Here is a 13,966-nt window from a genome sequence, read left to right on the forward strand (position 1 = left end):
TCTAGTGATTGATTTCTTACTTGCCGCTAAGAGGGCCTGCAGCAACTTTATATCTTCCTTCTGTTCAAGAAACAATACATGCCCCAAATAGAGCGTCTCAAAGTTCAGAGGTATCTGGGACCTAAGTACCTTAACTAATGTTCTATGAATACCTTCCCAATATAGACTTAATTTAGGGCAATCCCAAAAAATATGAAAATGATTTGCCTCCTTGGAGCCGCACCTTCTCCAACACATCACATTTGTATCTTTATATTTTTCCTGATATGGGGTCTTGAAGTATCTTATAATGTTTTTCCAACAATGTTCTCTCCAAGTCAAAGAATTAGTCGAGGACCATTGAAAGCTGCAGTTTTTCTCCCAAGCCTCCTCTGAAAGTACCAACCCCGCTTCTTTCTCCCACTTCTCTTTAATATACAGTGTATTTACATTTTTAGCATGGGAGAGTGCATTATATAATCGAGAAACTGATTTACTAGGTATTGAACTGCAAGCCAAATTCAGAATCTTGAAAAATTCTAATTCTATTGTTGATAGGTCTATATATCTACAACTCTGGTTAACATAGTTTCGTACTTGAAGGTACCTAAAAAAGTCATTATGTTCTAGGCCATGTTTGTCCTGCAGGATTTGGAAACTTTGTAATACTCTTTTATCTATAAATGAGAGGTAGGTTGTAAGACCTTTCTTTATCCATAGCTCAAATCTTTTATCTCCTCTGTTGGGAAGGAATTCGGTATCATATGCACACCATCTAAAGAGTTTTAACATGTTATTAATTCCACATGAATTAACCACCTTCTGCCATATTTTTAATGTAAGATTTATCCAAGCGTTTTTAAATTTTTCCAACTGGTCCATCAATCCTTTGTCAGCTATTGAGGCCTGAAGAGGAAAACTGTCAACTAATCCAAATTCTATTTCCTTCCATCTAGCCTTATATTCCCTATTACACCAATATAACAGAGGGGTTATCTGTGAGGCATAAAAATAATTTCTCAGGCAAGGAAGAACCATACCTCCACCTTTCTTCTCTAACTGTAAGGTGTTATATCGAATTCTAGGTTTCTTTCCTTGCCAAATGAAGCGGGAAATCCATTTGTTCCATTCCCTGAATTGATTATCATCCACCTCCACTGGTAAGGTACGGAAAAGATACAATAACCGAGGAAGAATATTCATTTTTATAGTATTTATCCTTGAATTTAAACTTAAAAAGGGGATAAGATTCCATCTATGCATATCTGCTTTTATCTCTGAGATTAATGGCCCATAATTTACCTGTGACAGTGTTGAAAGATCCTACGGCAGGGTTATTCCTAAATATTTTAATAATTTAGCTTCCCACTTAAGATCATATGTATCCTGCAATTTTTTGGGTGGTGTATAATTTAGGGACATAACCTGCGTTTTCTTTACATTTTATAACCTGATATTTTCCCAAGGTCATCCAACAGTGTAAACAATCCTATAAATGATTTTTCTGGTTCACTCAGATAGACCAAAACATCATCTGCGACTAACGCCACTTTCTGTTCAATCCCTGCCACCTTGATACCTTTTACGATTTCGCTCTGTCTTATTAGTTGGGCAAGCGGTTCAATATATAGCGCAAAAAGGAGAGGAGAAATTGGGCATCCCTGTCTAGTGCCTCTCTCTAAGATGAAGGAGTCAGAGAGGTTCCCATTTATCTTAATTCGGGCTGTAGGGCTGTCATATAGAGTCTGAATTACTTTAATAAACTTTTCTTGAAAGCCGAATCTTCCTAACACTCTGTATAGGAATGCCCAACTAACTGAATCAAAAGCTTTCTCAGCGTCCAATCCTGCTACCATTGTCTCTGTCTCGTTCTTATTAACCTGTTCTAATATGTGCAGAGTTCTCCTTATGTTGTCCTGTGTTTGTCTTTGTTGAATAAATCCAGTCTGGTCTAAATGGATTAGGCCAGGTAAAAGCTTTTCCAATCTGCGCGCTAATATAGATGTAAATAGTTTGTAATCTAAGTTAAGAACACTAATTGGCCGATAATTGCCACATTCTAGTTTATCTTTACCCTCTTTAGGAATAACTGAAATAATCGCTTCTCTCCAGGAAGGTGGAGTTTCTCCTCTCTGCAAGATCCAATTAAAGGTGTTAAGTAGTAATGGGGCTAACTGTGTCTTCAGGAACTTGTACCACTCTGAGGTAAACCCATCAGAACCCAGGGACTTTCCAGTCTTTAACCTAGAGATGGCCACATTCAGTTCTTTGACAGTTACTGGTTCTAATAAACTTTCATTTTGTAAATCTGTAAGTTTAGGTAGATCTAAAAAATTCAATACACTGTCTATATAGGGCTCATTGGGGGCCCGGGGTTGGGAGTACAGCTCTCGATAATACATTTCAAAACTCTCTTGAATTTTCCCTGTTGTACTCTCCACAAGCTTTGTCTTTGGATTCTTTATTTTATGAATTGTATTGTCTGCTTGTTGTTTTCGTAATTTATATGCTAATAATCTAGCTGATTTACCTCCTACTGCATAATTCTTTTGTCTCAGGTAAAGAAAATTTCTTTGAGTTTCCAACGTATAAATATCGTCAATTTCACTTTGCAATTTCCTAATTTCCTGTTTTCGATTTGAATTACTTTTGTTGCTATCTACAACTTGAAGTTGTTTTAATTTTCCTTGAAGGTCTGTTAATTTTTGTGCATTGATTTTTTTCATGTGAGTGGTAATGGAAATAATTTTCCCTCTCAGTACAGCTTTCAATGTATCCCATAAGATCACTGGTGATGTTTCTCCCGTGTCATTAAGGTCTAGATATTCTTTGATTTCTCCCCTTAATCTCTCCATTACTTTCGGGTTATTGAGTATATGTGAGTTTAGCCTCCATAGTGTTTTCCTCATTTTCCTTTCCAGGATTAGAGACATAGAGATTGGGCTATGATCCGACAGATCAATTGTTGCAATATTACAGTTTTTTATCCTGAGTCTATCTGTATTAAAGATAAAGAAATAGTCTATCCTTGAATAGGCTGAATGGGGGAAAGAGTAATCTGTATAATCTTTACTAGTAGGGTGTAATTCCCTCCAGACATCTATAATTCCCAACTCCTCCATCAATGAATTCACTTTCCGAGTCAGAGGTTTATTCTGAGTAACTATTCTTGAAGAATCTAATATAGGATTTAATCTAATATTAAAATCCCCTCCACAAATTACTACCCCTTGAGAACTGACCATTAGGTCAAAAATGTGTCTATAAAATGACCATTCACAACCTGGAGGAGCATAAACATTCAGCAATGTTATTTCTGTACCTTCTATTCTTCCTGTGATTTTTACGAACCGTCCTTCTTTGTCTCTAGTCTCTGAAATATGTTCATAACTAAGAGTACTTGATATTAAAGTAGCTACCCCTCTTTTGTGACTCAATTTATATGATGAATAAAATACATGCTTAAAGCCCATTCTTTTTAATTTTCCATGTTCAGATTGGCTCATATGTGTTTCCTGGAGGAAAGCTATTTGTGCCCTCTCTTTTTTCAATTTAGACATAATCTTATTTCTTTTAATTGGATTCAAAACCCCTTTAACATTATAGGAAATTATTTTTACCAATTCAGTTTGCATTTTTCTCTAGTAGAAAAAAAAACACTCTCCTTTTTTTAACCAAACAGTAAGCAATCCCTTCTCAACAGTAAACCAAGACATATAACCACACCCTAGACATTTTTGAACGTGTAACATTTGAAAATTTTTCCCGACTTCCCACAGTGAGGCCTGAGCACCGACCCGCCTCAGTTCAGAGGGATAACCTCTATCTTCACCCTGTGTTAGAGGGCCCTCAGCAGTTTGAATAATCATAGAGAATTTTCTCCTATTTATGTCTTGACCATATTGCTATCATTCAAGTTATTCCGTCTAGTTTATTTTCAGTTACCAGTTTTCATTTTACCCTAAAGTCCGATTTACTCTTTTCAGTCATTTCTCTTAATTAATCTGTGTTCTCTGTACATTCGCGTCTGAATATTTGCAGCTTTTCCTTGTAGTTTGACACTCTGGTTCGTGTGGAGCATCCTCGCCCCACTAACTGCCACGACTTCTGCCGAATCCTCTCCAGTAGCGACTCCGGTTGGGTGATAACTTTAATAGGTAGTCCCCAGTCTGCCAGGTCCAATGTTGCCTCCTCCACCGTAACGTAAGTTTTTGTCCCTTCGTCGTAAAGGACTCTCAGCCGAGCTGGATACAGGGTCTGGAATCTGATGTTGTTTTACTTCAGGACTCTCCGTGTTTCCGTATATTCCTTCCGTCTGGCAAGAATCCCCGGTGCGTAGTTGTGGTCTAAACTGATTTTACAGTTGTTCCACATGAAACCTTTCTTTTGCCATGCCCTTTTAAGCACCTCTTCCTTCGTTCTGTAACTGAGAAATCTGACCAGAATCGATCTGGGCTGGGCGCCTGCTGGAGGCTGTGGTGCCAACGCACGGTGAACTCTTTCTATCCGTAGGTCTTTTGCGGCCGGCATATCAAGGTTTTCTCTAAGTAGCTTCTCCACGAAGGGAATCATCAATCCGGGTTTACCTTCAGTTCCTTTGGGAACTCCGTAAATCCTCACATTTTCCCTTCTCGAGCGGCCTTCTTGATCTATTAGTTTCCACTGGAGCTGGTCTTGCAGCTTCAGCATTTCTACTATCACCTCCTCTGCATTTTGTAGCTTCTCTTCAATTCCAACAATCCTCGCTTCGGCTTCATCTATCCGCGAGTTAGTTTTTACTATTTCTCCTTTAATATCTTCCAGCTGTTTGCTGTTATCTTGTCGGAACTCGTGAATCTCTCCGAGAATCAAGGACAGAGTCACCGATTCCCCCTCATTCTCTCTGTCCTGGCTTGCCGTGGGGGAGCTGGGCCCGTCGCCTTGCTGCGTCTCTTAATGTTTATCAGCCTTCGAAGCGGACTTTTTAATCTTGTTCTTAGACATCATCCTTGCCCCTTTTATTAATATAGTTATGCAATATTAAGTATTTGTCTAAATTCGATTATGGGGCAGTTTACCTTCTTTTTTGCCGAGAGACCTTTGCCTTACGCCGCCATTCCCTTGATGACCCGGAAGTCCCCTCTGGACCTCTGGTTAGTTTTTCGATCAGAATTTCTTTCCAAACAAGATAACTGGGAACGGGTTCAATGACTGAGAAGATTTTGGAGCATAAGAATACTTATTGGGATGTGGTTACTTCCATACAACAGCACTGCTGATAACAGGTCACAACTAGAAATGTAAAGGCATTCTTCCAAGCAGAAAAATCCGGTGAGTTTCTTTCCACTACTCATTTCTGACAAAGACCTGATGAAGGGTCTCAGTCTGAAACATCGACTGTTTACTCCTTCCCATAAATGTTGCCTGGCCTGCTGAGTTCTTCCAGCATTTTGTGTGTGTTCCAAAGACTTTGCCTCCTCTGCTCTATTCTGTTGGGTGGCAGGGTGGAGAAATGTCTTTACCAAAGGAGGTGTAAGGCACTCTTTCCCTCTGCTGGCCTGTTGGTCACCTTTGGAGCATCTGTTTAGTGCCCCACACCCCGATCAGGGTCATGTGAAGCCATGAGGGCAGGTGGCAGATGGTTGTATGAGCAGTTGGTGCATATCACAAGTCCTGGTTATGTAACCACTGACACCAGGCAGACAATCTCCCTTGATAATAGCTGGGGTCACCTGTCTTGTAAAAACACTGCCCAGAAGAAGTCATTGGCAAACCACTTCTGTAGTAAAATCTGCCAAGAACAATCACAGTCTCAGAAAGACCATAATCGCCTACGTCGTACAACATGGCACATAATGAACGAGCTAAATTCTGTAAGCTGATAACTTATATTTACACGGTATCTTTAACATTGTAAAATCCCCCTACAGGAGTACTAAATATAGCGTATTGTGAGAAGTATTGGGCCCTCTATCTAAGAAAAGTTGTGCTGGCATGGGAGAGTGTCCAGAGAAGGTTCACGGCAATGATTCGGGGAATAGAAGGATTAATGTATCCAGAGCTACTCGTTGGAGGCTAGAAGAATGGGGGCGGGGGGGGAATCTCATTGAAACCTATTGAATATTGAAAGGTCTCGACATAGTGGATATGGAGAGGATGTTTCCTATAGTGGGTGGGTCTCAAACCGGAGAGCACAGCCTCAGAATAGGAATGTCAATTTAGAATAGAGATGATGAAGAATTTCTTTAGCAGAGATTAGTAAATCAAGGAAAAGGCAGGAGAAAGGGGTTGAGAGTGATAATAAATCAGCCATGATGGAATTGAGGAATAGACTCAATAGGCTGAATGGCCTTATTCTGTTCCTATGTCTTACGGTCTTATTTAATAGAAGAAATGTGGGACAGGGCGGTAAAGGTAAGCATAATGCTTTACAGTACAGGTAACTGGCGTTTAATTCCCACTGCTACCTGTAAGGAGTTTGTATATTCACCCCATGCCTGTGTAGGTTTCCTCCGGGTGCTCCGGTTTCCTCCCACAGTCCAAAGGTGTACCGGTTTGTAGGTTAATTGGTCATTGTAAATTGTCTTTTGATTAGGCTAGGATTAAATTGGGGGATTGCTGGATGGCACGTCTCAAAGGGCTGAAGGGCCTATTCAATGCTTTACCTCAATAAATAAATATAATCAACAGAACTTGACAGCTCTGTTCCTTATCTCCTTCAATACCCGTCTATATGAGGAGGCATAATTTTAAGGTGACTGGAGGAAAGTTTAGGGGGGGATGTTTGAGGTAGTCATTTTACACAGAGAGTGGTGGATGCATGGAACACAATGCCGGGGTGATGCTAATGGCAGATACATTAGAGGCATTTAAGAGACTCTTAGATGGAAGAAAAATGGAGGGCTATGTGAAGGGTTCGATTGACCTTGGAGCAGGCTAAAGGGTCAGAACAACATTGTGGGCTGAAGGGCCTGTACTGTGCTGTGTTGCTCTGTGCCTGTCAATGAGTTTGCAAAGAGTCTTGTTTTATGCATCATCCTTGTTTTCCAATCCTCAGCATTCTGCGGAAAAGTTAATTAAAAGCAGAGGATGTTTGCTGCTATACTATCAGGGCACTATTCCACATGCACAGAGACCATGTAAATTGGTTGGTTTTGAATTCTGGCTGAATTCAGAAATAATTGAACCAATATCACAGATGAATGACTTGCATCAGGCCAATTTCGGATACAGACAATGAAAGCAAATTTCCTGAATTTGCATAATTTGGGATTGAATTTGAAAGGCTGTGACGTACGCCAACAGAAGACAAAGTTCTACACCTCAGGCCTACGATAGGCCTCAATGTAACAGTGAGGGAGGCCACCAGCAGAAACGTCAGAGTGGGAGCAGGATAGTGAATTAACATTGCAGAATACAGAAGGCTTAAGGCTGATTTATACTTGTGCGTACGGGCCATGCCATAGGCCTGATTTATACTTTTGCGTAGCCCTACGCCGTAGCGAGCATGCGTAGTTGTGTCTGCATCGCTCTGCAATTCACCACCAAATGCTAGTTGGCAGTGGGGTTTCTATGCCACTGTGTTGAGTTTCTTTGTGAGAGACATGGTTGAGGAAATGCATTTCAAATATTTTCGGATGTTGGCAGGTAGATTTGACGATTTGGTTCATTGTCTCCAACCATTTATTTCACATCAGTGTACAGACATGGCGAGAAAAGCAACTGGAAATGCGTAGGAGGAAATGCAATGCTACCAAGCAGACCAATCACAGTTGTTGCGGTATGTGTTGCCGCGACGCGTGAGTTACCTTTTTGGGGAGGTGCATGTCACCCTACGGCGTACTTTTGACGCACAGGTATAAATCAGCCTTTTGGGGCCGCTCCTGTGGAATGAGCACAGGTACTGTGTAAAGTGATTGCTCAGTCTGCATGTGGCTCTTACAACGTAGAGGCCACTATATCATGAACATTAAATGCAGCACGCGAGATTGGAAGAAGAGTAAGTTTTGCTGGAACAAGTGGGGGGAGGAGAGGGTTGATGCTTTGCTACTGCTTGTGCATGGGAGGGTGGAGAAGGCTTTGCACTGATAAATATTTCTGTCATTTGTTCTTTGGGGTTTTTCTTCTGTTTCGTGGATGTCTGTGAAGAGTAAGGATTTCAGGTTGTATACTGTATACATTCTCTGATGTTAAATGAAACCATTGAACCACTGAATGATTGCTTCACCTAGAAAGACTGTTTCGGTCCCTGGGTGGTGGGAAGGGAAGAGATGAAAAATGGGTATTCTGTCACCTGTAGTTCCACAAGCACAGAAACAGGCCCTTTAGCCCAACCTGTCCATGCTGACCTACCCTCTCCAAGCACTTGTCCAATGCCTTACTGCTAAAAGTGTCCGAGGAAAGACTTTCACCTCAAACCCCCTTCTTAAATATTTTTGGAGCAACAAAAATGTTCCTAATATTGATATAAAGTACTGATGGCTAGAGGGATTAAATGGTCAAACCCTTTCAATATTTATCCACGTTTTATTTAACCAAAGTCAGCAGCACCCAACATAAGCTATTGGTTTGAACTCACCTGAAGTCTGCAGTTAACAAGTTAAAACCATTATAGAGATGTCCCTGCAATGAAATTTTCTTCAAGTAGCTCAATCCATCGATATCTTGAGTCAGAAAGTTTGGCACCAGAAAGCCTTCAATAACAATTTTTTTAAAATCACATGGTTAAGTTCAAGTTTATTGTCACCTAGCTGTACATATATACAAACAAACGAAACAACATTCCTCTGTACCATGGTGCGCCTACAGTAATTATATCATATACAGCACATAAACCTAAATATTACCACAAATAAGTTAATAAAGTACAATTCAAAATGCATGTGAAATGAACAACACAGGTAAACATGCTCACTGTCCTAGTGACAGGATCTCAGTGGTGGCAGGGTATTCATTAGTCTCACAGCTTGTGGGAAGAAGCTGTTACTCAGTCTGTCACCTAGTCCTGATGCTCCTGTACCTTCTTCCTGACAGTAGTGGGTCAAAGAGATTGTGGGATGGGTGGTAGGGATCCTCAACAATCCTTTGGGTCTTGTATGTTTATATAAATGCTTACAATGTTAGACACAGTTTGCAGAATATTAAATAAATGTACAGATTTCATATATTTCATTAGAAGTTTGAGGAGATTTGTTTTGTCACCAAAGACACTCGCAAATTTCTACAGATGTACCGTGGAGAGCATTTTAACTGTTTGGTATTGGGGGGGTGGGGTGGCGGAAGGGGCTACTGCACAGGATCAAAGTAAGCTGCAGAGAGTTGTAAACTTAGTCAGCTCCATAATGGCACTAGTCTCCCCAGTATCCAGGACATCTTCAAGGAGCGATACCTCAAAAAGATGGCATCCATCATTAAGGACCCCCATCACCCAGGACATGCCCTCTTCTCATTGCTATCATCAGGGAGGAGGTACAGGAGCCTGAAGACACACACTCAGTGATTCAGGAACAGCTTCTTCCCCTCTGCCATCTGATTTCTGAATGGACATTGAACCCATGAACAATACCTCACTACCTTTTATTTCTATTTTTGCACTACTTATTAAATTTAATGATTTAGTACATATATTCATACAGTAATTCAGTTTTTCTCTCTATTATTATATATTGCATGGTACTTACTGCCACAAAGTTAACAAATTTCACGACAAATGTCGGTGATATTAAACCTTATTCTGATTCTGATATTTCAAGATTACAGAAGCATAAACGGTTAACACTGTAAGACTAAAGCGAAATCACTTTACAACTAGGAAACTCTTGAATTGAGCAGCACCACACTTGGCCTACTGTGCAAGGTTAAAAATAAAAAGAGGACATTTTGTTTATAAGAGAATTCATGCTCTGTACCTTCCTTTCTCCACTTTCCTGCATAGATTTTCTAAGCTTTGCAGCACATTAGTATTGAAACAGTGAGCGGGATGGGACAGAACTTAGTTCTGATACTGCCCCACAGTTGAGAAGCCTACTTGAGAAGTTAGGGTGGTGGAAAATTCATTGAGGTTAAGGTGATCAATCAATCCTAATTACCAGCAAGCCTGGTCATCCCATTGCCCAAGTCAACAAATACGATCAATGTACGAGCTCAGGAATAAGATGGTATTCAGCACATCACCCCAAATATCTGTCCACAACAGCATCAGTATCAAGGAGAAATCACTCCACTGGTTGGAGTCATTTCTCAGGCAAAGGTGGCTACAGTTACTGGATAAATTGGGTCAGTCTGTGGAGCCTGAAAACCTTGTCACACTGGAATATAACAAAGGCATAATTCCTTCACCCTGCAACTCCACCAAATTTTCTCTAATCAGCTCTGTCATGTTACTTCAGCATCACAGGAAACCTTGCTCCTAACCAAGCTTTAAAAAAAAATTTATTGAGATAAAGCGCAGAATAGGCCCTTCTGGCCCTTCATGCCACCAAGCAATTCCCCTCAAACTTAATCCTAACCTAACCACTGGACAATTAACATCTGCTTCACTGTGCAAATGACAGCTCATTGAATTGGCAGCAGACTTCCAATATTAGTTGTAAGTAATATGAGTGTGGCGGCAGGGTATTGTACATTAGCACAATGCTTTACAGTGGGTTTGTAAGGAGTCTGTATGAGCTCCGTGACTGTCTGTGTTTCCTCCCATGTTCCAAAGACGTACAGTTAGGACTACTGAGTCGTGGGCATGCTATGTCAGTGCAGGAAGCGCGGTGACACTTGTGGGCTACCTGCCACAATCGTTGCTGTTTTTATCTGACGCAAATGACACATTTCACTATATGTTTCGATGTACATGTGACAAATAAAGCTAATCTTTAATCATCTAAGACTTTTGCACAGTACTATATTTGTCAAAGCGGAGCAGTGAGTGAGTTACTAAATCTGGCGGGAGCAAAGGATGTTGGGAATGGCGAAGGTGGAGTGCCGTGGGAGGGGTGTGGGTCAAGTGGCAGAAAAGGAGTGCCAGGCACAGAGAGGGGTGGTATGGGTGCAGATACACCCAGCCCTGAACCTCCAGTCAGGATCACTTGATTCCAAACAATCGGTTTATTGATCATTACAGAATGTCTCTGTGGTGTTTTCCCGCTTCCAACTATGATTCCCCTCTCCCTACCCGCTTCCCACTCTCAGTCCACAATAGAGACCCATATCAGAATCAGGTTTATCATCACTCACATATGTCATGTTTTTTTTGTGTGGTAGCACAGTGTATAAAATTACAACAGTACTTTACAAAGGTCTTGGGCACCCTAGCTATATATATGTGCCACACATCAAAGTTGCTGGTGAACACAGCAGGCCAGGCAGCATCTATAGGAAGAGGTACAGTTGACGTTTCGGGCCAAGACCCTTCGTCTCCTGATGCTGCCTGGCCTGCTGCGTTCACCAGCAACTTTTATGTGTGTTGCTTGAATTTCCAGCATCTGCAGAATTCCTGTCGTTTATATATATGTGCCTATGACTTTTACACAGTACTGCACCTCTTGCATCTTATTATTTACCTACATGCACTTTCTCTGCAGCTTTTACACATTATTCTGTACTGTTAAGAATTTTACTTTGTTCTACCTTAATCTATAATGATATGATCAGTACAAACCAAGTGTTTCCAATCTGTGGTTCATGGACCCCTTACTTAATGGTATTGGTCCATGGCATAAATGAGTTTGGGAACCCCTGGTATGAACAGTATGCAAGACTGAAACTTGATGCATAAACCAATAATTTTGCAAATGGGTCAGAATGAGAATCAGGTTTAATATCACCGGGAAATGTTGTGAAATTTGTTAACTTTGTTGCAGTGGTACATTGCAATACATGATAATTTAAGGAACAAAATCATCTGTGAATTATACAGTATATACACTAGTTAAATTAAATAACTAGTGCAAAAACAGGAATGAAAGCATAGTAAGGTAGTGTTCATGGGTACAACGTCCATTCAGAAATTGAATGGCAGAGGGGAAATAGCTTGCTCCGGAATTGAGTGTGTGTCTTTAGCTTCCTTCCTGATGGTAGCAATGGGAAGAGAGCATGTCAGGGTGATTGGTGCCACAAATATATTGTGGAATTGGAGACAAATATATCACAAACAACACATTAGAGGTTTGCACACACAATTCGTTAGTGGTGGACTTGCGTGTTTTCCGAGCAGTACTGTGTGTGAAAGGTGTGTGACTGCTGAGAATGATTCCAGGGTAGAAGATGATACTGACAGCAGCTCTCCCCAATGGTAGCCATTGAACAGGCACACCAAATGTACAAGGGTAAGTTGGTCAGGGAAATGTCCAGTCCAATTTCATGAGATCCGACTAGGACTGATGGCTTCATATAAACCAAGAAAAATGATCTGAGTGTGCAGTTTGTAAGTCAAGCCTATGCTGAGTTGAATAAAGTTGTGAAAACACAAGGAACAGCAGGTGATGGAATCTGGAACCACACACAAAGTGTTGGAGGGACTCAGCGGATCAGGCAGCATCTATGAGGAGAGATGGACAGGATATACGATAGCACACAGCTTTTATTTGTTTTTTCAAATTTATTGAGATGCAGCATTGAACAGGCCCTTCTGGCTCTTTGAGCTGCACCAATCAGCAATCCCCTGATTTAATCCCAGCCTAATCACAGGACAAGTTACAGTGACCAATTAACTTACCAACCGGTAGGTCTTTGGACTGTGGAAGAAAACCAGAGCAAGCAGAGGAAACCCACGTGATTATGGGGAGACCATACAAACTCCTTACAGGCAGTGGTGGGATCAGAACCCGGCTCACTGGTACTGGAAAGCATTGTGCTAACTGCAATGCTACAATGCGGCTGGATTGGGATTCAATTCCCAGCTCCGTCTGTGAGAAGTTTGTTCGTTCCCCCCCAATGCCATGTGAGTTTCCTCCCACATTACAAAGACATATATGGGTGAGGGTTAGTAAGTTGTGGGCGCGCAATGTTGGCACCAGGAGCATGGTGGCATTTGTGGGGTGCCCCAGCAGTCTTTATGCAAACAACACATTCCACTCTGGTTTCAAAATACATGTGACAAATAAAGCGAACCTTTACATGTTTCAGGTCAAGACCCTTCATCTGGCCTGTCTTGGTGAAGCATCATTATCAAAACATTGCCTATCTATTCCCCTCCATAGAAGCTGCCTGACCTGCTGAGTTCTTTAAATAAAATCACAGCTGATTTGATGGTAACTGCAACTCTCCTGTCTGCTGCATGGTGACTTATCAACCCTTGCTTATCAAGTTTGTATTTCATCATCATCATTATGTGCCGTACCTTTGATGTGGACGATCATGGTCTTCTGACTATGATTGCTCTTGGCAAAAGTACCTATTTACCTTAATTAAATAGTCTCTGCTTCCACTGCCCTTTGAAGAAGAATTACAAAGACTCACAATCCTCAAAAACCTTTACTGCATTTCTGCCTTACATGGATGATTCTTGTTAGGACATATTCTGGTGTTCGGGTATATAGCAATATTAATATCAACAGCAACCAACCTCCAGATCTGAATATGGATTGCAGATTGAATTTAAAATGCATCTTGGAACAATGGTCTTCCCGAAGCTGCATTTTAGAGTAAGTTGCAGACCAGGGAACACCCAATTGACTGATTTATGTCTGCATATGCATGAAGGAAATCAATACTCCATTGTATGAATACAACCAGAGACCACAACATTTACTGTAAGAGGCAGATCAGGAGACATCCAATTGAATGAGATGTCTGTATATTCTGAATGCAATCAACACCCCATCACATGAATAAAACAAATTAAAACTCAGACACCACAGTAATTAACACTCATTTTGGGTGCATTGGTGGGAAGATCCCGCAATCTGGATAATATCATGTAACTGCAAAAGAAGCATTATAAGGGCATTGTGACTATGTAACTTGTCCTACTACTTTTGTTCTTTAACATATAAAAATGTGCTGTAATGTTGGCTCT

The 13,966-nt window shown here is 40.9% G+C and overlaps 1 protein-coding gene across 7 annotated transcripts in view; it reads right to left on the minus strand.

Annotated features, from left to right (window-relative positions):
- Positions 1-13,966, minus strand: part of tango2 (transport and golgi organization 2 homolog (Drosophila)) — a 297,896-nt gene that overhangs the window by 38,631 nt on the left and 245,299 nt on the right. For all 7 annotated transcript variants that reach the window (XM_072240861.1, XM_072240854.1, XM_072240855.1 and 4 more), the window contains one exon: positions 8,537-8,651. In XM_072240861.1, the coding sequence (XP_072096962.1) occupies positions 8,537-8,651 (115 nt within the window). The remainder of the gene's footprint in view (positions 1-8,536; positions 8,652-13,966) is intronic.

The sequence above is a fragment of the Mobula birostris genome, chromosome 22 (assembly GCF_030028105.1).
Source record: "Mobula birostris isolate sMobBir1 chromosome 22, sMobBir1.hap1, whole genome shotgun sequence".
Lineage (NCBI taxonomy): Eukaryota > Metazoa > Chordata > Chondrichthyes > Myliobatiformes > Myliobatidae > Mobula > Mobula birostris.